The 27,441-nt window shown below is 39.4% G+C and overlaps 2 protein-coding genes across 2 annotated transcripts in view; both read left to right on the top strand.

Annotated features, from left to right (window-relative positions):
• LOC135363379 (mitotic spindle assembly checkpoint protein MAD2A-like) overlaps positions 1–1,560 on the top strand; it is a 30,645-nt gene extending 29,085 nt beyond the window's left edge. The window contains exon 8 of the transcript XR_010409010.1: positions 1,389–1,560. The gene's annotated coding sequence lies outside the window, so the exon portion shown is untranslated. The remainder of the gene's footprint in view (positions 1–1,388) is intronic.
• On the top strand, positions 327–27,441 carry LOC135363381 (rho GTPase-activating protein 20-like). Its single transcript, XM_064583936.1, has 11 exons — positions 327–370; positions 1,389–1,556; positions 7,987–8,136; positions 10,605–10,646; positions 11,284–11,368; positions 15,487–15,564; positions 17,803–17,869; positions 20,395–20,583; positions 23,870–24,045; positions 25,430–25,591; positions 27,313–27,441. The coding sequence occupies exons 1-11, from the start codon at positions 327–329 to the stop codon at positions 27,424–27,426; spliced, it is 1,275 nt and encodes a 424-aa protein (XP_064440006.1). The 3' UTR covers positions 27,427–27,441.

Raw genomic sequence — 27,441 nt, 5'->3', positions numbered from 1 at the left:
ACAAGTATGTCAGTTTGGCAGTTACGACATGAGCCTTAGATCCGTGACATCATAATGGTAGTGATCTCAGGTTACTATGGAATCCTCAGGCTTCAAGCATTTTACAGTACTCTGCCTAGTGCTGTAGACTCACTTGATTTTCAGTCCTGAGAACTGAAGACAAAAGGATGTTCACATCATTCAGAAAGTATGCAGAACTTATAGGTGGTCATTCAAGGCTTCACTGCAGAAGGTAGTCTTTTGATATACTATTTTTGAGCCTCAAAACAGACTGACAATAACAGGAAGTGTTGTTCTCTTTTGTTTCTTCTAATACGTGTACACTAATGAGTAACTTCAGCACCAGCTTCGTGAAAGGCTACTCAGGTTCGTAAGATTCAGTGCTGCTGAGCTGAAGAGAGCAGGGTTTACATTCTCGGAGGAGACACTTTCTTGGCTCCACGAGAGAGAATTTTCCCAGGTCTATGAAAATATCTGTCCTATTTATGAAAGAACTTTTGCATTCTGTTCAATTTAGCTGTTTTACCTATGATGACCAGAAAGTCCTATCAGAGCTCAGTCAGAGCTCAGCCAAGTAATAGCTAAACTCTTGTGTTTAGAAACTTTTTGATGTTTCCAGTATTTTTGCCGATCTTTGAGAATTTTTCCCCCAAGTTTGAATATTGATTTAGATAAGATTTAGATAGATTTAGATAAGTAAATTTCCAGAATCTTCAGTTGTCTTCATTTTTATCTTAACATGAAAGCAAATTGTAATTAATTCTTCACACACACACCGTATCATTTTGTTTTATATTAGGCCACCAATTGTCCTGTTTGTTGTTGTTGTTTGTTTGCCTTCTTGTAATACACTCTACCTCTTGATCCTCCCCTTCCTAAAAGCTCATGATTAGCTTTGCTGCTTTCTCCACCCCACGTCTAAGTGTTGGCATGCCCAAGGGCTTTGTCCTTGAAACTGTTCTCCATCTGCATCAATTCACCAAGTGACCTCATCTCTCTCCTTTTTTAAAATATTTTGTTTATTTATTTGAGAAAGAGAGCATGTGAGAGAGAGAGAGAGAGAGCTCAAACAGGGTGGAGGGGTAGAGGCAGAGGGAGAAGCAGGCTCCCCGCTGAGCAGGGAGCTCGACGTGGGACTCGATCCCAGGACCCTGGGATCATGACCTGAGCTGAAGGTAGACGCTTAACCGACTGAGCCACCCAGACGTCCGACCTCATCTCTTTCAATAGCTTTCTATAACTCAGCGATCCCTGAATGTGAGCTCTGGAGCTCTGCTTTCGGGGTTGAGACTAAATTTTAGTGTTATGCGAACCTTGACATTTAGCATAAAACTCTATTGTATATTTGACTAGTAACTAGCTGCTCCGTGGTGTTTGGTGGGTTGCAGGAAGAGCTCTTCTGTTGAGGTGGATGCCTGCAGCAAAAGCACTACATCATCTGAGGGTGCCGCCCATACCCTGCTTATCCACGGCCCCGTCGAGCTCAAGAGAGGCTGGAGGAGGCAGAAGCGGCACCTCTTCTTATTCAGCGATTTCTTGCTGGTGTCCGATACCAAGTATGTATACTAAGCAACGTGCCCTTGTGATGATCACGAAGTTACATTTCCATTAACCCTTACCATGAGAAGACATGACATTTTTTTTCTTTTGTTTTTGCCCATGTTTGGATCCTTCATTCATTCAACAAGTACTTATGGAGGTCTTGTTTTGTGCCATACCCCCCTCCCCCCCCCACCTGCAGAGAATACAATAGAGAATGTGACAAGCAGTGTGTCTCTTGCCTGGAACTTACAAATGACAAAAATAAGAGGGGTAATTATAGATTGTGATTAGTGCTTCTGATAGAAAGTAGGCAGGGGGCCGTGTGGAGATGATGGGAACGTATGAGAGAGGGGTAGTCCAGGAGGGCCTCTCCTAGGTGGCAGCACTGAAACTCGATCTATGGGATGAGAAGCAGCCACAGTCCTAGACAAGGTGCCTGAACCTTCTAGGCTGAGGGACCGGCAGGCTACGTGGGTGCAACCTGACCCCTGGGGGGAGGGACTCAGGAAGGCTGATTTGATGGGAGCCGAAAGCATGGGGCATGCGATCAGATGTGAAACTGCGCTCAGGGTCTAGTCACACACGGTCTTCACAGGCCATGGTGAAAAGTGGAAATATTTTGCCAAAGCATTTTTAACTAGGACTGACTGAATCTGATTTATAGCTCTCGCAAATTTTTCTGACTGTTGGCAGGTAATGGGTGGATGGTTAAGCGAGAGTGGGGGCAGGGAGACTGGTTAGGGGAGGCAGTAGTCCTGATGGCTGCTCTCAAGGGCTCCAGGATAGGAGTGCAGTGAAAAGGAAGGAGGCAGCAGACAGCCTGGGAATGTATTCTGGAGACAGAACTAACTGCGTGCACTTTCCTCTCAACCCTGAACACAAAGGTAACTGATAGCCAGCCTGGAACCTGATGATTGCTCAATAACTGTCCAAAAGCAGGTGGATGGGAGGTCAGCTGTTTACTTGCTCTGTCTCTGTTTTCATTATTCACAAAACATCATGAAAGACAAAGACTATTCCAACAAACCAAATATCAAGAAGCTTTTTAGTCACCAGAAAAAAAACTACGCCCCCTTTATTTTGCTGCCCTCACCAGCTCCCAGTTATGCCATGCCATTAGTAAGACATGCAAGTACTAATTTGGCAAAATGCTGTACTCAATCTGAGTGACATTAATGATAATTTATCAGGGGCTTACTACATGACAGGTGTTATGCTAAGAACTTCATGTATGCAATCTTCTCCAACCTCACAACTACCCTGTGAGATGGGATTATTTTTATTTTAGAGAAGACCTCTGAAAATCAGAGGTCTGAAGGTTTTGCCCAGGTCACCATATTAGTGATGAGTAGAGTCTACGTTTGAAATTAGGTCCGTTTCTTTCAAAGTACAGGCTTTTATTCTACGTGTGGTGCTGCTGTTTCTATTATTTCTATTTTTCTGAATTTCATACAACATTCCATGAACACCTAGATTCTCTCTCATTATTGAAATCAACCTTTCCTTTATGTTGAGTAAACAACTCCAATCTGCTTGGTATCTGGTAAGAAATAGGTCAGAATGCTTAGTGAACTGAGAAATGAAGGTAGTGTAGCTGTCCAAAAATAAATAAATAAATAAATAAAAATCAGAGGCAAAGACAGAAATAGTAAAATATATTTGAGATGAGTGATATTGCCTACAGATGTAGCCTTGGAGGTGGTGATGTCATGAGGAGGACAGAGAGAAAAAGACTGTCCAGGTCCTGGCATGAGGTCCGTATGACGCACTCTGCTCCTCCTGATAGAGGGCCACATCATTATTTTTAAAAAAGCAGACTAGTTACCATTCCCTTTATTTAACCAAGGTGAGTACAGGAGACTAAAATGTGTGGGATGCATGCTGGGGACCACACGAGGAGCATTACAGATTCCTCGTGTAATTTCCCCACAGCCCTCCAAGGCCAGTATTGTTACCATCCACCGACTGCAGAAATGAAAGTGGGGATGGAGGAAGTCTCAGGAATGGACCTGTCATCCACAGGGAAATGGTGGGAGAGACTCCAAGCCAGGCCTGCCTTCATCCCAAGGCCACACTCTTCCTGCCACACCATGCCACACCTACTCTTGCATGCTCAGCCCGAGACACGCTAACAAACAGCAAACTCCTTTCCTGCTCCTTGGGACCTTGCAGACCACTCACATTCGATTTATAAGGGGAACAGGTTGTCCTTCACTTTGTTTTCATCTTTGTAATTATTATAGCACTTAGGGAGAGGAGAAGACCTTTCTTTTCTTACTAGAGCCATTTATTGTCCTGGATACTGCTTACCTCTCAGCGGGTTTTACGGAACCTACGGTGTTCTGCTGAAAAGATTTTATATAAAGGCAGTGTTCTTTCCCCATGAGAGAACTGCATCCTTTTAAGAGCTGAATTTTTTATTTTGATTGGTTCACTATTACAAAAGAAGTGCAACATTTTTCCTCTTCACATATTGCTTTTGAGATAGGTCTTTGTGTCTACGCAAGGGTTTTTATGATGTGACAAAATCTACATCAACGTATTTAATAATGTTCTCTTTAAGAGACTCAGCTCCGGAAAGATTATCTTATATACTTTTTACATCCATTTGGAATATTAGAAAATGTAAGTGATCTCAGGCACTTGAATTTGGTTTCTAAAACCAAGGCCCTTGACAGAGAGAGAACACAGATTTTTGGAAGTCCAAGTTCGGGACACCATCAGGGTCAGGTTCCCGCGAGAGCTGTCTTTCTGCTTGCAGATGGCTGCCCTCTCGCCTATGCCCTGTGGGGTTTCCTCAGCGCCTGCACGTACACACACACACACACAGAGCTCTCTCTCCCTCTTCTTACACGGGCACCAATCCTACTGGATTAAGCCCTTACCCTGATGGCCCCATTTACACTTAGTTACCGCTTAAAAGCTCTCTCTTCAAACATGGTCATATTGGCAGAGAGGGCTTCACGGTAAGACTGTGGGGAGCAGTGGGGGAGGGGACACAATTCTGTCCCTAGCAGTCACGAGCAGCACTTCATGCTGTGGCCGCGTACAAGTTTTTGCCACAGTTTTTAGAAAACGACCATGAGGACATTCCCATAGTAAATATTTGGGTATATTTATGATCACTGTTAATATTGGAAAAGTTTACATTTTTTTTCTCTAGAAGGAAACAACTAAAAAGAAATAGCTCCTGCATTAACAACCTTGTTTCATCCCTGTCATCCTTGTTCTTGGAGGATTGTGTTATGCCCTGAATCAATCTGTTCAAATTAATAATCTGAATTTAGGGCCTACGTTTTCCAATTAGCCATAAGAAGGGGTTGGGGTGACCCAGGTTCCATTTTACCTCAGCTCACCTGCAGGCTTCAGCTGGAAACTCTCATCTTTAGGTTGACGCTATAGAAATTAACACAAATTGGGTAAGTAGTTGACTAATTGCTACCTATTTATTCTGTCAAAATTAGTGAATTTTAGTTTGTGTGTAATAATAAAAGGAATTTAAATGTTTGTTTCTTCACAAAGAACTTATATTTCTCTAGTCGTACAAGATGTTAATAATAGTGAAAATTGTTTGGGGATTCTTTTCATACACCTTCAGAAATTTCTCAAGAATTAAGGTCAGATGGAACCTTCCTTATTACTTTTGATATTCATTAGAATACTAAATAAGTTATTTTTCAAAGAAAATTATTACTTTATTTTTAAGAACAGTATCTGCTTGATAAATATTAAGATATTAATACTAGTAGAGGCCCATGAAGAATTTACAAAAAGGAAGGGACTGAACTTAGTTCTTTAGACATCACATTCCTCATATGTAGTTATTAAAGAATATAAAATGAAACAAAAAATGAATTTAAATTAGGTCAAAAGATGAAGATGACTATTAACTCATTATCCGTGAAATTACAAAGAATTACTTACAGAATATAACAGGACCCCCACTCCCAACATCTGTAAAAGGATACCCCTATCTTAGAACAGGGGAAATCCCCCTAGAATCCTGTAAATTTCCACAGTGCACTGGGGCTTCCCTTCTGGTATAAAGGTTGAGGTAGCAGAAAGCAAGAGTGATATCCATCATGTTAATACAAATATAATAAAGGACTATTTTTAGAAATAAAAACCACAGTTCTTTCTCCTCCTCTTTCTTCTCCTCAAGTCAGTTTACATCAGATTAATACTTTCTAATTTCTACTGAGATAATCCAGTTGGGTCAGTGATTGAGAGTGAAGAAATGCAGTAAGACCCTAGAAGAATCCACTGAAGTATGAAGCTTTGTTGTAATAAACTTTAAATATTTCCAAGCTAGTAACCAGCTTTGTTAATATAATGTCTTGAGATTTATCCTCTCACTCCCCAGATAATCCAATGAGAAAGCCTGATGGCTCTGGGGACCGAAGTGAGGCTGAGTGAGGGTAGGAAACATGAGAAGGGTAGTTCATGGAACGATAGGTCAGCACCCACAGAGGCCAAGTGGTTACAAACATGGGCTCATGAGTTAGGCTGTCTGGGTTCAAACTCTCTTGCCTTTGGCAATTTAGTTGACCTTTCTGTGAGTTTCCTTATTTGTAAAATGGAGCTAATAAAGACCACCTAGTGTAGTTGTTTGAGGATTACATTTTTTATATTTGTATTTATAAAATATTTAGAACAGTGCTTGGCATATGATAAGTGCTCCAAATGTGATAGGACAGTCGAAACCATGCTCTGGGCTTTGGGATAACTCCTTGGTTTGGCGTAGATAATCTTGGTGCTTTCTTGAACTAAGGAGAGAATTACTGAAATGCCTTTTTCCAGGTCAATGTATTTGGAAGTTCCCACACAGTACCTTGGGTGTCTGTATACACACAGATACCTACATTAGAAAAAAAAAAAAAAATCTTAAAAACCAACAGATATATGTCTATCTTTCCCATTAGCCATATATTTTTACCTTGACAATGCCTTTGGAGTTACTATCTAGAAAAATGATTTTATCTGATAATCAGACATCTGATATCTGATAATGATTTTATCCGATGACTTTATTCATTGTGTCATAAACTTTGAATCTAGATTATCCTTCAAGTGTGCGTCCAGCAAAATTATTTTTATTTCATAAAACCCATTGGAGAGTCTTAGCTTTAATTGTTCCATGAATCACTGGAGTCACAGGGATTTTTGCACATGAGGTGTCTTTGATCTCATTTTAGTTTAGTGTTTCCACAAGTGTTTCTGAATAGTAAGGAGTTCCAGAGTGGTGTGTCCAAGTTCCCTAAGCATCCCTCAGAGGGCTTATAACTATTTAAATCCCAAGCCCACCTGAGAGTTAAAGTTGTGAATTAACCAAATCAATCAATATGGTGGTTTTCATGTTAGAGATCAAAGAAGATTAGGCAGAAATTGTCAAAAAGCAATTTCACCACTGACAAAGTTGATCACCTTCTGACTCCTCAGAGAAATGGGAAGTATCCATCACTCACATATAAGACCTCCTGACCGCTGATCTGGGATTGATTGATGGATGGATTGATGATTTTTAAATTGGGCTCAATCTGTAGGCTAACAGTTTTTCAGTTTTAGCCAGAATCTAAGGGAAAATGATATGGATAAAATTTTAAGAAGGGAAATTGAAAATAACCTATGCTTTAAAGGCTAGAAAGTATTTTTTTAAAATTAAGGTTGAAAATAACTTTTAAATCTTTCTGATCCCCCCCCCCAAAAAAAAATCTTTCTGATCCAAGTTTATTTTTTGTTCTTGGTTTGTCTCTCTCTCTTTTTTTTGAAGATTTATTTATGTATTTATTTATTTTAGAGAGAATGAGCGTGAGCGGGGGGAGGGGCAAAGGGAGAGGGGAAGCAGACTCCCCACTGAGAGGGGAGCCTTACATGGGGACTCGATCTCAAGACCCTGAGATCACCACCTGAGCCGAAACCAAGAGTTGGATGCTTAACCGACTGAGCCACTCAGGCGCGCCCCCTGGTTTGTGTCTCTTAAGCAAAAAATTGTATGACTATTTTTATAAATCGTGTATCAGGTAGCTTTGTTCAGCCCCTCAAATACTTTTTGAAGTAAGCAAGTCATAAATGAATAATTAACTATAATAATAACCATAAAACTATATATAATAAGAAACAAATTCTAACAATAATAAATGAATTAATGGTTTTCTTAAAAAGCTCTGGAATATATAGTCTTTACTCAACACTCAACATTCAGAAAAATGGCCACTTGCTGCCATTTGAGGAAGTGTTTTCAGGGCCTTCCTAGGGCCAGACTTCGCTCAACACACACTTTGTAAAGGTCATGTCACCATTTGCTGTGCTGGGCACAGAGGGTAATAGAGACAAGGGAGGCATGCTGTGCCCTGGAGCAGTGAGAACTGGTCTCTGATGAGCACAGCTGTTCCCATAACATTTATGAAACAAACTAACAGAGGTCTTGTTTGGGTATCTTTCTAGGTATAAGAAAAAACTTAAGATAAAAAAGAAAATACCACTGAACACCATGTGGACTGCCAACTGTATGGACAGAGTGGAGGATGCCAACATCTGTGCTGGGAGGTCCTTTATCCTGGGCTGGCCCACGGTGACCTTTGTGGCCACCTTCGGGTAAGACCGACCGTTTGGTCTTGTATTTACATGGGATAAAAAGAAAAACATTTTAATCTGACTATATGTCAAGCCAGTGACTCCCTTTTTGACTTCCCATAATGACACTCATTTGCCTTGTACTTCCCCCCAAAAGGTATGTACAAATGGGAGCAAGTAGATAACATAGAGTGGGAACTATTGGAGTAATTTCTTTTGGTTTTGATCAGTGGTTTTTCCCATGGGCTCTAGGAGCCACTTGAGGAATTGGGTGTTTTAGGCATATGGAAGGAGAATCAAGAGAGTGAGGTTCTAGAACCCCTCTCCAATATCCTGCCCCCTAATTCCCAGGGGGTATGTGTGTTTCTAAATCACTGGCATATTTTTCTTGAGCAAGTACTATTAAAGAGTCCAATTAAATTTGAAAAATTGCTCTTATACTCCCAAGGTCATTCCTTTAAAAATAGTATGGAATTATACAAATAAATTAATCATGTCATTGAATATGAGGTTGCCTGAATTGCTGTGTACTGATTATCTTAGTTGGTGTCTCTAGAGAGGTGGCCATCTAAAACAAAAGTATGATTGCATTGAGTAGAGGTTAGTTGTGCAAGACACATTCTTAGGCTGACACGAGGATGGGGAATGTGACTCTCTACCCCGGACATCCTGAGCAGACACTCCTGAGTTTACAGGGGTGGTGCAACACTTACATCTGCTGTTTGAAACAACCACGCCCCAAGTCTCATTCTTGTTTTGCACAATGAGTGTTCATCACATGCACTTAACACCCTTCTTTCTTCTCCTCACCCCACTCCACCAAAATGTCCCACGTCATCACAAAGGGAAGACAACGAAAATGTTTACAAGTTGTTAATTTATGAAGCCCTATAATGCAGCGTTGACTTAAGGAGAAATTTTCAAAGCTTATTGGGAAGAAATATGTATTTATATGCTCTCCGCATGTCTTCTTTTCCACGACGTATTTCTGTAAAGATTCTCAGTTCCTCTTGCTTCCTGTCTTCTCCATGTTGCAAATGGAAGGAAACAGTTTCAATTGGGAATGTATAAAGTCTTTGACAGGGGAGTTTCCAAGAGACTTTTTTTCCCTAACAAGGAGGAAAATGGGGAAGCCAGGCTTATACATGCTATATTAGTTAAAAAGCTGTGTAAACATATAGAAGGCATTTATAACAATTCCTGGCACCTAGTGCTTTTGCTATTTGTGATTATTACTGTTCTGCAGATCAGCATGGCTAACTAGAAGCTGTGTCCATGCGCATAGGCAGGCTGGGACGCTAAGTGGGCGTTCCATTTTCCAGATGGGACAAATCCTGAAACAGCGATGGAGGGGTTGGGGAGCAGTGTTGCTGGGAGGAGTATAAAATGTGGCAGCCGCTGTGGACAGTTTGATGGTTCCTCAGTAAGTCAAACAGAATTACTATACGACCCAGCAATGCCACCCCCAGATAGATACCCAAGAGAAACATAGGTCCACACAAAAATTGACACACAAACGTTCATAGCAGCATTGTCGACAATAGCCAACAAACAAACAAACAAACAAAAGTAGAAACAACCCAAGTGTTTATCAACAAATACACAAAATATGGTACAGGAGCTAGAAACAGGAAGGAAGGAAGAGTGACTGCTTCGTGGACACAGGTTTGCTTTTGGGTGAAAAAATGTTCCAGAACTAAAGAGTCACGGTAGTTGCACAAAACTGTGAATGTACTAAAGGTCACTAATGGTCAATTTTATTTTGTGTAGTTTACCACGGTAAAAAAACGCTAGTAAGTGGTAAGGCCATGTATGCATGAGGCTTAAAACATTTGCAACTTTGGGTATTAAATGCTGTGAAAACTTTAGTTGAGAAAAGACTAACCTTTAGTAGTTTAGCACTAGCTGGATTGATCTTGCTCAGAGGATCACAGTAACGAAGAATGTTTTCTAGAAACTAATTTAACACATTCCAATCTGCTATGTGTATAAAGAAATAAAAATATTACAGGTGTTTCTTCCTAAAAAGCTATTCTTGTTTCTGGGCCAAGATAGTTCCATCCAAATGCCAAATTCCTTAAGTATGATTTAATTTGAATAATAATGTTCTTTATATCTGAATAACACTTGCAGCTGCAGGAACACTCGGGGTATAATTAACCCTTTTCCAGTTCTGGAAACTGAAGATCAGCGCAGTTAAGCAAAGTGCCCATGATCACATAGCTTGCATCACATAGTTACAATTAAGTGTTCAGATTCAAAACCAACTTTTCTCCCACTTTAGGATCTACTTCCCATTGCTTTAATACGCTCATAAAAGAGTGGGGTCCCTCCAAAGCGCAACTATGAGGACAGTATGATATTAACACATGCATCCACATCCTTAACAACTGGCTGCTGCTATTTTTTTCTGGAATGGTGATCTTATTTTGCTAGTATAAGTATTGTATGTATCTTAATTTTTTCTTCCCATTTTTTTTAAATTGCAGTTCTTCGGAACAAAAGGAAAAATGGCATTCTTTCCTTCAAAGGTATCTTGTCACTATACATATTATACATCTTTAACCCATGAGAAAAGAATAAATCTCTTCAAAGCAGTGCCCCCACACACTATGCTTCCCCTACTTAGTAGAAATTGTTAGACTATCCTCAAATAATTTCTTATTTAGATGTACCCTGGCTGCTACTGCAAATAATCTACTCTTATTTACATGCACATATTGCTTATTTTTGATGAAATTCTGGTTATCACTCTCATCTTCCCCTTCTCTCAGACCTAATGATTGGAGCTAACATTATTCTCAAAAGATACATATTAAATTTTCTTAAGTGCAATTTACTCTCCTGAGTGATGCTCAAAGCACCTTCTCATTCCTACCCTTGAAGGTGCTGGGCCCTCCAGTCTAGGCAGGAAAGCTTTGATGACTGGATCTGCTACTCACATCTTACATGACAAGAGCAACCTGTTGTTTTCTGAGTCATGTCTTATTTTCCTGAAATAGTTTTGCATGTTTTCTTCCAACCCATAATTTGATGTTGCTGAGTTTATTTACATGCATTTAAAAATAACAGAGTATGTTGAAAATTTTAGCCACATAGATCAATTTGAAAGTAAGCTAATAGCTAATTCATCCTACTCTATTTGGGGTTATTATTGAATTTGATTAGGTACATCAACCTGGCCAAAGAGAAGGACCAGCCCAAAAGCATTCCTCTCAGAATCTTCACTGAGGACATCAAGAACTGTGCCTGTGTAAGTGTTTTTAAGACCAAAAATTAAATTCCATGTTCCTGATTCAGATAGAATGAAAGAGATGGAGATGGAGATGGAGATAGAGAGAGGGAGGGAGGGAGAGATGGGGAGGTAGGAAGGAGAGAGCAAGAGATAAGAAGAGAGAGAGTATTTGGAAAAGTACCATGTGGGAAAATGTATTTTCCTGTCTACACGTGTCTTTGTATACATAAAGAGTGAATCCTAGGTAATATGAAGCGAGAGGAATCCATGCCACAGTACTTAAGCATGGAAAGAATATTGCATGTTAAATATCCATAATATTTCCCTGGCTCTTTCTAATAGCAACAACACTGGCTTGTAATAAGGTGATTTTCACATGCAGGTATTTCCTACTAGAAGTAAACATTTTTTCCCAGTGGTTACTACTTATGTACAGAATGGTTTGGATTGTTTCCACAGTTCTCCACCCTCCCCCCATTGACGCTTTATTTGGTATAACTGTAAACTCACAGAAAAGTTGTAGGTATAAAAATAAAACAAAAAACACCCCATGCACCCTTTACCTAGATTCAGCTATTAGTAACATTTTACTCCACTTGCTTTATCATTTATTTTCTTTCTCTGTCCCTATTATGTGTATGTTATACTTATTTTTGAGGGTCATACAAATGCCATGGCCCTTTATCCTTAAACCTAGGTATTTCCCAGGAATAAAGATATCCTCTTATATCACCATCACACAGTTATCACCTTTAGTAAATTTAACATCGGTGTAATACTTTACTCTGCCTTCCATGTTCCCGTTTTGTCAGTTGACCTCAATAATGTCTCCTTTCCAGTACAGGATCTACTCAAGGGTCAGGTATTTCACTTAGTAGTTGTATCAACTGCAGAGGGGTTTTGAAAGGTCTTTTGATCCAAGGAATATCAGGGTTGAATTGAGCTCAGAGGGATGACACTTTTAAGGGATCAGCATATTTCTATCTCATTTTCTTTTGGCTGTTGGGGGAAAAAAAATCAAACCAGTTGCCCATTCTTGGTATAAAATTTGATTTCTGAAATTGTAGTGCAGTAGCCAAGACATTTGCAATGATGAACAAGATACTTTGGGTATCTTTAAGTGACATTTTTTTTTTCCTGTTATACTTTACAGTAGCTCTAGGTCACACAAAATAGTATTTGAAGGTGGAAAAAGTGGTAGTTATTCCTGGCCAAAGCAAAAGCCATGCAAATATTTTGATTGGTTTCTAAGCACCAGGTAGATGCATTGCATGAAGGAGATAAGGCCAGAGGGTTCTCTAGCAGCAGAGCACACTCTTGTCTCTGCCTGCTTTGATTTCAGCTGTGGCAGTGGGTTACACTCAGAATTTTCCATGGAAAATTACCTTGAAATCTTTAAAAATCAACTTTATTTATGTATAATTTACACAAAATAAGCATTTCTAATGTTCTTCACTTGTTCCTGAACATCCAAGTTTCCCTCTAACACTGTTTTCATTTCATCCTAGAGAGATGATCCTTAGCATTTCTTGTGCAGACCTGGTGCAAACAGATTTTCTTAATTTCTCTTATCTGAATATGGCTTTATTTCACACTCACTCTTCAAGGATATTTTGAGGGATGTAGAATTTTGTTCGCAAACTTTTTCCTTTCAGCTCTTTAAAGATGTTCCACTGTCTTTTTGTCTTTGTGCTTTCTGATGAGTAGTCTGTGATCAATCAAACATTAATCCCCTGTAGGTGATTTGTCATTTTTCTCTAGCTGCTTTCAAGAGTTTCTCTTTATTTTTGGTTTTTAGCAGTGTGGCTATGAAGTATCAAAGCATGGTTTTCTTTGAATCTGTCCTATTTGGCATATTCTGAACTTCTTGAATTTATAAATTTAATTTCACCAAATTTGGGAAATTTTAATCATGATTACCTCAAATATTTTTTTCCCCATTTTCTCTCTCCTCTCCTCCTGAGAGTCCAGTTATATGTATATTAGACCCTTTCATATTGTTCATAGATCCCTCAGACTCTTAATTTTTTCAATCTTTTTTTCCCCTTTTCTTCTTCAGACAGGATAATTTCTATTATCTATTTTCAAATCACTGACTTCTTTTTGTCATCTCCATTATGCAATGTAGCCTAGTCAGTAAATTTTTTCTTTAAGATATTTTTCAGATAAAAAATTTCTGTTTTTAAATATTTTTAGTTTCTATGCTAAGATGCCTCTTTCGTTTATTGTGAGCATATTTTCATTTGTATCATTGAGCATTATTGTAATAGCTGTTTTTGGCTAACAGTCTGAACATCTAGATCATCTATCTCAGGGTTGGCTTCAGCTCTTGAGAATTGATCACATATTCCTTGTTCTTCATATATTAAGTAACACTTTGACTCATATAAAAAAAAAGTAACAATTCTTTTTCTTTTAAATTATTTCAAAAAGCAGCTTATTTTTCTGAAGTCATTTGTTTACAGAGAGCTCTATCTACTGGAATTTATCTGTTTTGGAGAACCTACAACATGCAGGAAAATATACATACATCTCTGGAATTACTATTTTGAACATAGTATGTTCCTTATACCATGAAAACCATTATCTTGCAGACCAGATAAATTAAAAAGTGATTATTAGTATTTCAAAAGAGATTTTTTTTTCTTTAAAAAGATTTCATGGGAGGGATGCCTGGGTGGCTCAGTCAGTTATGCATCTGCCTTCGACTCAGGTTATGATCCCAGGGTCCTGGGATGGAGTCTTGCATCAGGCTCCCTGCTCAGAGGGGAGCCTGCTTCTCCCTCTGCCTTCTCTGCCTGTGGCTCCCCCTGCTTGTGCTCTCTCTCTGACAAATAAATAAACAAAAATCTTAAAAAAAAAAAAAATTTTGTGGGAAAGATTTTAAGTTGTACTGAAAGGCTTTCAGACATCTTAAAAAAAATAGCAGAGCCATTACTTCTAACTAAATTTCAAGCTAAGACCCAGTCTTGAATCCTCTAGACAATTTAACATAGGAAGCCCCTCCTAGACAATTTAACATAGGATATCCTTGAGTTTGGGTGCTCTGAGTCCTACTGCTAGGTTCTGAACACTTTTTTTTATAATCCTTAAAGCTCAAGTAGTTTGAAATCAATGAACACTTTTGTTTATAAAAGTTCGATTATCAAGCAACTTTTGGGCCATCTGTCATATCAAGCAATTGCATTTCAATTCATAAGAAGAAAAATACAATGAAAGAACAAGTTTCTTTTAACTTTGTTTTTAATATTTTTAAGGACTGTGAGTGTCCACTTCTGTTGCTTGTCTTCTTCATGCACTGTTTCTCAAAGAACACAGGCCTCATTGCCTAATAATGTTATAAAAAGTGTATGCGTGGTTGGTTACATATTGTCCTATTTTAAAATGTCTTTTGGAATTCGGGTACTTTTATCGATATCATCTCAGATTCCTATCCATCCCTTTCAGATAATTTTCAATAACTGTTTTCCTTGTTGTATGGAGCAGTTTCTCAATATAAGGTGTGATAGAGAGATATTATAAGTAACTACTCACTGTCAGAGTTGTGAATGGAATATAAACTTCTAAAATTTTCAGTCTCATTTCCTAGACTCATTGGTTTTATTTGTCTCAACAGATTTCAACAATGGAAATCTTAGTAACCATGATGACACAAAGAAAGTATTGACTAAATAGTAGTTTTTTTTTTTTTTTAAATGTCTGTCACAGACGGTTCTTATTCTGATTTTGCTGAAACTGAGTATGTAATTGCGAAGAGAGAAAAGTATCTAGCTCCTCCTTTTTAAACTATCTCCCCTCTCTATTTTGGGAATAGCCTTATGGAGCTGAGGGTCAGTTCATGTCCCCTCGTGGAATTCTGTTTTTCTCTTTCTTGCTTAAGCTGCTATATTTTGTAAGCCACAAATCCTTGAAGGGAAATATATGTTTCACTGAAATGTTTCCTACTAGCTTCATGTTATGTAAAGAAATGAAAATATTGTAATCAAGGGTGTGTGCTCTACATATGCTTTACTTTGTCATTAACTGAAAACAAGCTTTGCCTTTAGAGTATGGATAATAATTTGACAATAATTATTTGGTCACCTGCTTTAAATTTTTAAAAATTTATAGCAATTTTTCTCATTTCTTTTTTACAGTCTGTAACTGTAACAGTAACAAATTCAGACACAGTGAATGACATTATCAACATGTCACTACCAATGCTAGGAATAACTGTAAGTTCCCTTGCAAACTATTTTTAATTTAAAAACCATCTTTGACTTTTGAGATTTGTGTGTGTGTGTGTGTGTGTGTGTGTGTGTTGTGTACCTCCCGTTATAAGACAGCTGATTATTATACATATCATAGTCATATTTTGTCCCCCAGATTTAGAAATTGAAGGCAGCAAAGCTATATTATTAGCCTATACATGGGTGCTCTTCTTGTCTTCCCATTTTAAATTTTCTGCGAATTCAAAATCATAGCATAAAATTGGGCTATAATTTTAGAGTGCTAATAACAACATGCAGTTTATTGTATATATTTTATACACAGACAATAAAATATTTCTAAGTTTCTAAATATTTCCTCCTCTATTGGACTCTTCTGTCTGTGTCTTCATTCCTGATTCCTCCCCATCCCTGTTTACCCTGGTCATCACCCAAGGACTCAATCCCAGTTAGATGAATCCTAAATTATATGTTTTGTTGTACATTTTGACATAAAGACCACATGGCTAGAAGCTACCTCCTCTTGATGCAGTTCCTTGGGATGAGGCGGCTCACACCCCTTATGAACTGGTAAAGAGGACAAGTTCTGAATAAGACCATGATCTGGGGGCAGTTTCGTACATATCACTTTCATCTTGTTTTGGTTTTAACGGCCTGTTCCTTTATGTTTTGATGGTGCTGGTGTGAGTTGCTGGATTTTTTTTTTTTTTTTTTTTTTGATGAAAGACATGGACATATTTGAGGATGAGGTTTTCTAAGGGAAAAGAGAGGGAGAGTGATAGTCAGATGGACAGAACTGAAGGGAGCACTTGTAAAGCACAGCTTCTTATATAAAATCCTCTATAAATGCAAAAATGTCTTGCTATTATGACATGACATAATTACAAGATTCTTCCTTAAATTCTGTCTGACCCAATGGTATAATAAAGCCCCTTAAAAATTCAGGGCAACTGGAATTTAGCATAAGAAATCAATGATTTCTGTACAAACAAAATTTAATAATATATCTGAAATAAAATTGAATTTATATGTACTGAGTAAAGCACATATCTACATTGATTTCTAACCTGTATGATATATATACCCTAAATAGGAATTAAGTCTTAGAAAGAGAGTGAGTGGTTTTAGGGATGAAGTTGAGGAGATTGATTAATGATGAAGCTCATTTTATTTCATGTTTGTGATTTTCCTTTGCATAAAGTGATCAATCTCACCACACAAAGAATTTCTGTTTTAATGAAGAATTGGGGTTATTTGGCTTTATGTATGCCTGATTTAAGGGATTTCAGCATAGCATTTCCAAACCCTACCCTACCTTACTAGCTCTCACGAGTTATTTGCAATACAATTTTGAGCAGATTTAGCTATGTGTGTGTGTCTGTGTGTCTGCGTGTGTCTGTGTGTGTGTCTGTGTCCATACCTATGACCTTTCTTCATAAGGGCAAGACCATGATTCTTAATCAGGAGTCCAGGTCAAGCATAGTACCTATCACCAACAACTCCATGTCAAACATTTTTTGCTTTAGTCTCCTGGAAGACTCTCTAAAATAGTTCAGCGATCTTTATAATTTAGATGTGTTTGTTTCAAGTAGGACTTCCAGGTTTACTGGGCGGTAATTCTGCTGGGAGTAATTGTTTTCTGCATCTCATATGTTGTCTAGGTTAGAGTCCTTGTTCTTTCTCTCCCTGAAGTGGGGCTTGCCTGCACCAAAGCCAGTGGCTGACTTCAGTCCACTATCTCCTCAAGGCCTCTTGGGCGTTTGTCTCCTTTTGCCCAGGGCTGCTGAACTATTGATGCCTTTCAAGTTACTTTGCTCAGGAATAGTCATAGCAGGGTATATGGCTCTCTGGACAATATGCATGTCAGGGCAGGGACATTTGGCGGCAAAAGCCAGCATTATCCAAGGAATCTAGAGACAGCGGAAGGCAGGACTCTGAGATTAGAAGTTTCCTCCTTAGCGAAGGGGCACAACTGTGATTTCTTAGGCCATGGGCCACCCACACCGTGAGGGGCTGATTGTACTGTGGTTTCCTGGCCTTTATCAAAAATGACAAGAACCTGGGACGGTCCACTGGAGGCTATGAGGGAACAAGTTAACAAGTACTGTAGCTACCTCCATGGACCAAATGGCATTTATACTGGCCCCAATTCTTTCTTTCTGGAAACAGAGAAATGCAAAGGAAATGTGTTCTTCAAGTACTGTGAAAGATTTGTTATGATGCATAGTTCTTTTTGTTTCCAAGGGCTCTGAGAAAGACTACCAGCTGTGGGTGAGTGCTGGCAAGGAAGCGTCCCCACACCCACTCACTGGTAAGTGTCAGGGAAAATCTAAGATGGGATTGATTAGGTTCAAAATTGTAACTCTACATCTCAAAGTAATGGTTGTTCTGTCTTCAGCTTAAATACCCTTAAAAGTGAAAATCACATGCAATATTCACTCTCACGTTTATTAAAGAATTACCAGGTGCTTACTTGTTCCCAGGCACTGAGGACATCTCTTCATTCATCAGCTTAAGGTCTAGTTAGGGAGAGAAATGTAAATTTTTCGTTTCTACTTCATTTTACCTGACAAACAGAGCTGTCTTAAAAATTTTTTTGTTTATTGTTTACTTACTTATTTACTCACTTAGGTATGAAAGCATAGAATTGGAATTTCTTTTTCCCATACATTTATTTTTCATATTCCAGTCTTGAATTCCAGTTCCTAACAACTAAATAGCCTCTATTTTGTGAGAATCCGCTAAAATCCAATCATGTCTCTGAATCCAGGTATAGGTATGTATTTAACACCTGCTCTGTGCCCAGAAGTTTTCTCAGCATCATAAAGAGAATGAGATAATCACATTTAAACTCCTCAAGTCTTCACTGACTAAACTACCTGCACTTTGTTGTTTCTCAGGCTTTTTCCATCACTGTTCTTAAGGTTATTGATAAACAGATTACACCTCTCCTAAAATAGTTATTAGCACAAGTTCTCTAAAAAAAAATCTTTGGATTAGCAAAATTGTTCAGTGCTTACCAAAAATAGAAGGATTAAAAAACCAGAGAAAAAAGAGAGGATCTGTAGCAGACCTTGAAGTATAGTAATGTATGGTAATGGTGACAATGATTTCTGCTAGAAATCTTAGAGCATTCCTTCTTACATGCATTTTTCAAAATCTTTTTAATAATCCTGTGAGGCGGGATGCCTGGGTGGCTCAGTTAAGTGTCTGCCTTTGGCTCAGGTCATGATCCCAGGGTCCTGGGCTCCTTGCTCAGTGGGGAGCTGCTTCTCCCTTGGCCTGCCGCTCCCCCTGCTTGTGCTCTCTCTCTCTCTCTGACAAATAAATAAATAAAATCTTAAAAAGAAAATAATCCCGTGAGGCTATTACTCTTTTTCAAGTTATCTAAAGAATATTTTCAAGTGATCTAGAAATCTAAATAACCAATTTCTTTCTACGAAATGTATATTCCCAGTCTTAGAATACAGAGAGTCACCAAGGGCATAGCTGAGGAAAAAAATCCCCCCCACCATTTCATGTTTCATATTAATATTGACATCTCTGTAAAAGTCGGCCAACCACAAAAAGGAAAAAAGTCAAATACTTAAATATATTTATTTTAATAAAGTGCATTAATTTAGGTAAAACAATAGAGATGATAACTTTTTAGACTTTGAGCAGCTTCACACACCAAGGCAGCTCTAAGGAATCCAGAGAGCCTGTCATTCATGATGATCCATTGGCAGCATTCAAAATGCATTTTTTACCAATGCTCTCAATTCTCAATTGCGGATTATCTCCTGGTTATCTTTGTGATTTGGTTGTATTGCTGTCGTAGAAGCTTCTTTTTCCTTAAAAGAGGGAAGTCACTGTGATTCTTGTGAACACATCACTGACACTGCATCTATGACAGATGAGAAGGAACAGCAAAAGCTCCCCAAGTTACATTCAATAATAAATCAGAAACGACAGAAAGAGAACTTCCATTCTGTTCTTAAAAAATGAGATCCATATCCTATAGCACAGGGTCTTTGAGAATTCTATAGAGAGGAAACAATTTAAAGCATACAAGAACAAAACAAATCACTTGGCAGGCAACTCTCACTGACTCTGGGTGCAGTTTTCCACTCTGTAAACATCGTTTTGCACTTTGCTTCTGGGTTCCCAACACTGTGCAGCCTTCCCTCTGATCATCACCTGGCAGGACTCCCCTTGGAGGAAGGGCAGCAGTGGGAGGGAAGTATAAAGCATAAAGGCAACCCATCCCACTGCCCTTGAGTAGCTCTGCCTCTAGAAATTGACAAAAGGAAATGAAAAAAAAATCTGCTCAACTGACATTATGTGAGAGAGAATAGCAATTCTTAATATATATGTTCAATTATTTAAAAAATATTACCCACCAATGCATATTAATATATTTACTCTGATCCTTATAAGTTTGTGTGAGGGCAAGCATTTCAAAGGATGAATGTAAGGCTCAGAGGGGTCAAGTAATTTGCCTAAGATGTGCAGATCTCGTTAGTGTCAAGGCAGAAACTAGAAGGCCTTAAATATTCTCAGATGGAAACACAGCAAAAGTCAGCATTGTGCAATGCACTGATGAATCTTTGTATTCCAAGTAAAGTAACATGCTTTAAATTTTTTTTCTCTTTTTAAAATCTTTTCCTTGGGCACCTGCTTTCTGCAGGGTGTCTCCAACAAGAGCGAATATGATGCTCACTCAGGAGGCACAGAGTGAGTGCCAGAAGCCCCAGGAGAATAGCAGCATATACCAGTGTGATGCATACACTCATGGGAAGGGGGATTTGATCAGAGCCATCACCATCAGCCTGAATCTATATTTTTTCCATATAGGACATAAACATCCCTATGGAATTAAAATGAGCCATCTTCCATCTACCACACTGCTGCCGCAGACACCAGAGGACTCCATCTCTCCTTCCACCCTCCAGGAGTCCCTCCTTCTGGAGCAGGGGTTCGCAGAGATGCAAGGCCGGTTCATCCTGAAGCCCAGGCACCCGGCGCAGAATGAGCAAGGGAGAGGTGAGCCCCTTCCCTTTCTTCAGGTGTCTTCTCTTGGCTCATGTCTCCACTCTTGCCCACAAATTGAGGACACAGAGCTCACTCTCTCTGTGGGGGGTGGGGAGGAACAGTAGAGGCAAGAACCCCAAAACTGCACAGAATCGAGCTTAGAGAAACCCAAAGGTCTTAGGACCCAACTCACTTCGAGGAAGGTTGTGTGCTTGTTTTAATTCTCCTAGGTAGACTGTTAGCTCCTTTCTCTGTATCCCCAGAACACTTTCTACATATAATTATGTGAGTACACATCTGTGTGTCTTCTTAGAGCACAAGCTGTTTGTGGCCTGGAAACAGGTCTTCCCTATTCCAGGGTTTTATCTAGTATCTCAGGCCATCACAGGATGGAATCAAATGACTGCATGGCTTAGACGCACCTGGAATGGAAGAACTCCAGTGGAGTAAAGAGTTATGGAACTGAATTGGATTTATTCTGGGCTTAGGCTGAAGTGGCCTTGGGCTTACAGTTAGAATTCAAGTCTCAATTCTGCCCCCACTTTCCATGTCTGCTTCAGACACAGGTCAAGGCTGGAGCTAGACTGAATGTTTATGGTCAGGGCTTTTTCATCTTCCTTCTTGCTATTTTTTTCCCTACCATTCCAGTATTCTCCCATTGATATTTTTTTCTCTGATGAAAATGTGTTATTCATCTGAGAAGTATTGGGCCAAAATAGAAAGTATTTTATTGTTATGATTGTTATTCTATAAGCACAAAGTTTCAAAAATTTTATTTTTTAATATTCATACCCTAATTCAAGCATTAGGAAACATTAACCCAAATCTTGCCAGGACTGTTTAAGAAAGAATAGGTTTCCATAAAGTTAGCTTGTTTAATCATTCCTATATTTTTCATGGCTATAGCATATATTTTTATTAGTAATAGAGGCAACATGACCTCTAACAGCAAATAATGTACATTATGAAACATCCAGCTAAGCCTGAAAATACCTTGGAGAAAGTATAGGACTCAATGTGTACTTATTTTCTGTATACTCATAGAGTAGCTAGATATATAGCTTTGTACCAAGGGATACAACATTCTTCTTAAGAGCATTCTTCTTATTAAAGCTGAAGAATGGAATATATTTGGGTAGTTTTAGAAATAATAAAACTAGGGGAAGAGTAGGGAACCCAGGTTGCATACAACAACTCAACTTACATATTAACACGTATCTTCAGCAAATGCATACATTTTGATGTACAGGAATCTCCTCCTGGATTTAAGAATGTGTTTGCTTTCTTTCTTCTCTCCTTTTAAAATGGTAGCGGTATCAATTTCAGAGCAGGAAGAAAGAGCCTTAGTTAAGTAAAGTGGTAGCCATCCTTCATGATTGCCTACCTTCTAGAGGTTGCAAAATCAAATAGAGAATGGGAGTGATGTCTGCTTTGGAGGGGGAAGAGACTGATGTCTAGACTGCCTGAGGCCTTCTGAGCAAGGAAATTACTTTTATCAAGGCTGCCACGAGCCATGCCTTGTGCTGAGTAGTACATTACATTTAGTTCAACGAGTTGTAGGCAGCAGCATTTATGTTAAAGTTAAGCAAACCAAAGCTTAAGAATTTTTGAGTAATCTAACTAGGTGGCAGAACCAGGATGCTTCTGGTTCTTAGATCCTGGTCTCTCTGGTCAGGTGCCATGAGTGTTGCCACCCACGTGAGTGGATACGGTGATGCACTCACTACATCCCAGAAAAGCCCAGTGGACAGGTGTTTATGGGTGTTTGGTGAAATGTTGCTCATTTGTTTATCCTTCTACAGCTTGGCTCCTCTGTGGACTTTTAAAGAATTCAGTTATTTAAGCAGATTTTGGAAGCAAATGTTAAGGTATCTTCTAAGGAAAACATTCATAGCTGAGCAGTAGAAACTTTCAACTCAGCTTTTCACTGCAGATCACCTTTTCTTTGTAAAGCTCTTCTTCTGCATTCCTTTGATAGGGAATGTTGGGTAATTCAAAATCATCTCTGGAAATTGGGGATAAATCAGGCATTCATAATCTCTCATTGTTTTTCTTTTTGTATGTTTTCTTTCAAGCCTTGTACTGGTATGGTGTATATACATGTATGTTTGAGTATGTGTGAGGAATTGGGTGCAATTCATTGTGGATTAGACTCTTTTCCGTAAATATCAAACATAATTTACAAAAAAAAAAGTCATCTCTGGGTAGCTTGGTGGGGTATCACAAGAAAACACAGTCACCTGGAATCTTACCACATAGCCAGCATGTAATGACTATTTCCCAAGAACCCTGACTGCAGGGAGTCATCCTTGGGGATGGCCCAGAGCAGAGACACCAGAGGCTGCCTGAGAAGTGGGGTCAGGCGGATCATGTCATGAAAGGCAGATCCTTTTGATCATAGAAAGATGAGCACTCAGGGGCACCTGGGTGGCTCAGTCGTTAAGCGTCTGCCTTCAGCTCAGGTCATGGTCCCAGGGTCCTGGGATCTAGCCCTTCATCGGGCTCCCTGCTCAGTGGGAGTCTGCTTCTCCCTCTCCCAATCCCCCCCTGCTTGTGTTCCCTCTCTCGTTGTCTCTCTCTGCCAAATAAATAAATAAAATCTTAAAAAAAAAAAAAAAAAGTTGAGCACTCAGAAAGCCAAAGAGGAAACTTAAGACTGGAAGGAGACTCACTGTGAAAGCAGATGATTAACAAACTCAGCTTGATTTGAATACCAGATCTTTTGAGCTTTTAAAATCAGATCTGACGCTGGATGAATCCACTAATCATACTTACCAATAGGAAACAAACAACAAGTTAAGTGCCTCATGATAAAGCACAACGGGCAGTAGATGGGATTGAAAGCATTGACACTAAGTCTGATCAAGTCTCTAGGTTTAACCATCAGTTTGCAGGATCTGGGGAACAACTGTTAACACCATAAGAATGCTATTGGCCAATTTCAAAACATGGAAAATTCTACACAAAAAATGCCTCAGTTTCCCTCTTCTAGCCATTGCAGTGAATGTACCGTAGAATGGGAATGGTGAAAATAAGGTTAAGCGGGATGGCTGGGTGGCTCAGTTGTTAAGCGTCTCCCTTGGGCTCAGGTCATGATCCCTGTGTCCTGGGATTGAGCCCTGCATTAGGCTCCATGCTGGGTGGGAAGCCTACTTTTCCCTCTCCCGCTCCCCCTGCTTGTGTTCCATCTCTCACTGGCTCTCTATCAAAAAATAAATAAAATCTTTAGAAAAAAAAAGAAAAGAAGGTTAAGCGAATAAAACAACAACTACTACTACTAATCTCACTTCTTCCTTAGATTACAGGCAGAAGACAGTTAAAAGCGGTTTTTTCAGAGACTGGGCCTGTTGTCTGGGCTCCAGCACTAGCCAGGACAGCCAGTGCACAACCCCACCTTCTTCAAAGCCAGGACAGCTCTTTGGAGTTTCCCTCATGGATGTGTGTAATAAAGACAACTTGCCCTTCCCAATCCTGGTAGGTCATCTCCTTTTGGTCTTCTATAGCCCTTCTGAGGAGGGGACACTCTGAGAGGCCACGTGTCCTCATCCAAATCTATTCCCAAATGGAGAAGTCATTAGACAGCCCCTGGCTTTGGCTGAGAAGCTCTGTTACTGTTATTTCAAAGAATAGAATCTGATTTAGGTCCTGCAGAGTCATGAGGCAAATACAACAGGAAAAGACATTCTCCATTCCACTTGGGTCTTGTTTCCACAAAGACAGGCAGAGGCTTGTTCAGATCAGTCAAAATGGACTCTGTGTATGTGAGTCTCTGAGAGTCCACCTCATCTTCACACTCTCCTCTCATTGTCTTCCTGAACTCACAGGAGTCTCAAGTCTCCTTCAGCAGAGTCTACTCAGTCTAACAACTGTAAACATCTGACACGAGCATAGACTCATCCTCTGGCAAATAGGAAACTATTAATCCTAACAGAATATGTCAAATGAAAGCCACAGAGTTTGGCCTGTGTTATCTCAAACTGCTCTAGTGAATTGTCAGTGTGGACATTCACTGAGTATTCGGTGTCTCTGCAAGCATTGTACGGGATGTAGGGAACGTTCTGCTAGCTATGAAGAAATGAATCATCTTAGCTAGCATGTTACCTGCTAGCTACTACCCCAGGTCCTTGCATCACAGCAAATTTAGAGGATAGCTAGGATTATCATCCTCCACACTTCTTAAACGAATCGGAAAAGCCTCAGTACAGTATGTATGTGCCCCAGCTCACACAATAGATAAGTAGCATAATAGACTTCAGATCCATTTTATTCCCTGAGTCCAGCCCCTATTAAGATTCTACACAGCAGGGAGAGGACATGAAGATACAGCAAAAGACAATGAAAGACTCATGAGAAGGGAGGGTAATCAGAGAAAGAGAAGAGAGTTTCTGAGCCTGACTTTAAAAGAGGGAAGGAAATAGAACAAGTAGGAATGGAGTATACACTCACTTAAAGAGAAATAAACAAATGGGAAATGTGTATTTCCTAAATAGACTTCCATACTTGGGGGAGAGCATCTGTGTAAGGGAATAATGAGAAAAGAATGGTAAAGTAGGAAACAGACGGTGATTGTGCAAAGGCCTTGAAGCAGAGAAGTTGATTTAAGAGTGGAAACTCAATGGAAAGGAAAATCTGCTTAAAAGAAGTGTTTAAAATGTTTCAGTGTATGACTGTAAAATGGATATATGGGTAGAAAGTATATAGAGAGACACTGAAAAAAAAAAACAATCTAAATTGACTTTAGTCCTTTCAGCTCAAAAACAGTGTACCATTGCATTCCCCTCCTCTTTCAAAACGGAGGCAAGCTTGAGCTCTGCGTTTGGGGTATGAGATGCGATATAATTTTCTTTTCTTCCTACAGGATATGCTTTCCTCTATTAATCAAAAAGGGTCACTCACAGAATGCATCTTCAGCAAATCACCCAATATAAAATCAACCAGGGTCCTAAAGGAGAAACTAAATTCTGGGGTCAAAGTGGACCTGTACAGCGAATCTGTTCATGTGGTCGCATCCGTCTTAAAGGTAGGGAAGGTTCTAGCATTATCCACACACGAGTAACTGAAGCTATGATTGGTGTCTTTCATCATGACTGCTCAAGAACCATAATGGGCATAATAGATTAAGAACCTGACAAGCTGAAAAACGCTTGACAAAATCAAAATTTAAGGAAGCTACTTTAGGAGTTAAAAGCCCCATATGTTAGAAATTCTTTCTGTTTTCACCACACACCGCCTACCCTGCCTTCACTCCTGAAGTCGCCATGCAAAATACTAATACTGAAAGGACTACTAGTCATGATAATAAATTTCAAAATACGCACTGACACATACACACTGTTTACCCATGCAAACATTCTCACCACCCTCCTAGTGAAGGCAAAGTTTCCAAAAGAAATAGAACAGGGAAAGAATTTAATCCATCCACCTTGGCACTTATGAACAGCTCTGAACAACCCTATGTTAACGTAGTAATGACTACAGTCTTAGAATCTCAGTCACATTTGGTTTTCCCTTGTCCCCCATTAATGTTTGAAGATGTGATCAATAGCAAAGTCCAGAAATGACTTAGGTAACCACTCCTACACTGGGGCTCTAGTGATATCCAGTAGTAATATACATATAGAAGAATGCTGATACATTACGTAGCAAGATGAGTGTTGCCCTCTGTAAGGTGAGCACATGGAATCGATTTTCTAGCAAGAGTTAGGAGGTTCCGGGCGCCTGGGTGGCTCAGTTGGTTAAGCGACTGCCTTCGGCTCAGGTCATGATCCCGGAGTCCTGGGATCGAGTCCCACATCGGGCTCCCGGCTCAGCAGGGAGCCTGATTCTCCCTCTGACCCTATCCCATCTCATGCTGTTTCTCTCTCTCTCTCTCTTAAATAAATAAATAAATAAAATCTTTAAAAAAAAATCATTAAAAAAAAAAGAGTTAGGAGGTTCCTTCCTGATTCGGTGTTATAAGCACCGACTAGGAAGAAGGTATGCACATGTGGGTATAGTGCTTAGACATTTCTAAAGTTTTCTCTTCCTGAAGTTGATGGATCTTGGTGGAGAAACAGACTCTGCAACTTTGGCCTTGATAATATCATGTCAAAAAACTGGGAATGGACCTAATCTAGAAATGAATCTATCCTCAGGACCTCAGTGAGTCTACTATTAGACTCTCGACTTTTAGACAGTTAAGAAAAGGAAGAATGAAGGAATTATGAGAGTAGCTTTCTTCCAGGGAGCACACCTACCCCGAGTGAGAAGACCTAGTTCTTTCCTAATATGTGTGCAAGAGCCCACCTGTTTCTGTTTTGATTGTTTCAGGCCTTTTCTTGCTAGAGTTAAGAGCTAGCACTGTGTCTAAAACAAGCAACATGGGTAAGCGTATTTCTGTCCAAGAAGCTAATAGGATTTAGGATGGTCTATAGCCAGACCCTGTCAGTTTGTGGCACTTTGCAAAAAAAGCACTCACAAAAAATAAGTTCCAGATGATAGTAGGGAGCTTTATCTTCATTTCCACCACAGCCTAAGCTCTGCTTTTATGCCTCTAAGTTTTAGCGGGAGAAAATCCAAGCACCTGCTCCTGCGTGTGCAAGTCAATGGAGAGTCAGAGCCGAGCTCCGTGTGGGTCGCAGTTTGGGTATCTGTGAAGGAATTGGGGGCTGAACTGAATTTTTTAACTACATATTTTCCCTGTAATATTTCCAATACATATTTTCTGTAATATATATACATATTTATTTTTATCTCCACAAGGATTTCCTAAGAAATATCCCAGGAAGTTTATTTTTGGCTGATCTCTATGACAAATGGCTCGGTGTTATTGATCAAGGGAACGAAGAGGAGAAGATGACTGCAGCGCGGAGGTAATGATGCAATAATTAC

The sequence above is a fragment of the Mirounga angustirostris genome, unplaced genomic scaffold, assembly GCF_029215605.1.
Source record: "Mirounga angustirostris isolate CCGP_5_RB_7025 unplaced genomic scaffold, mMirAng1.0.hap1 SCAF_148, whole genome shotgun sequence".
Classification (NCBI taxonomy): Eukaryota; Metazoa; Chordata; class Mammalia; order Carnivora; family Phocidae; genus Mirounga; species Mirounga angustirostris.
This window is presented reverse-complemented; position numbering and strand designations above follow the sequence as displayed.

Bases quoted from the DNA above. Each gene is read 5' to 3' on its own strand.
- LOC135363381 (XM_064583936.1), top strand. From the start codon at position 327: ATGAGTAACTTCAGCACCAGCTTCGTGAAAGGCTACTCAGGTTC. The intron at 8,137-10,604 runs GTAAGACCGACC...TTTAAATTGCAG, and splicing joins ACCTTTGTGGCCACCTTCGG to TTCTTCGGAACAAAAGGAAA. The intron at 10,647-11,283 runs GTATCTTGTCAC...GAATTTGATTAG, and splicing joins TGGCATTCTTTCCTTCAAAG to GTACATCAACCTGGCCAAAG.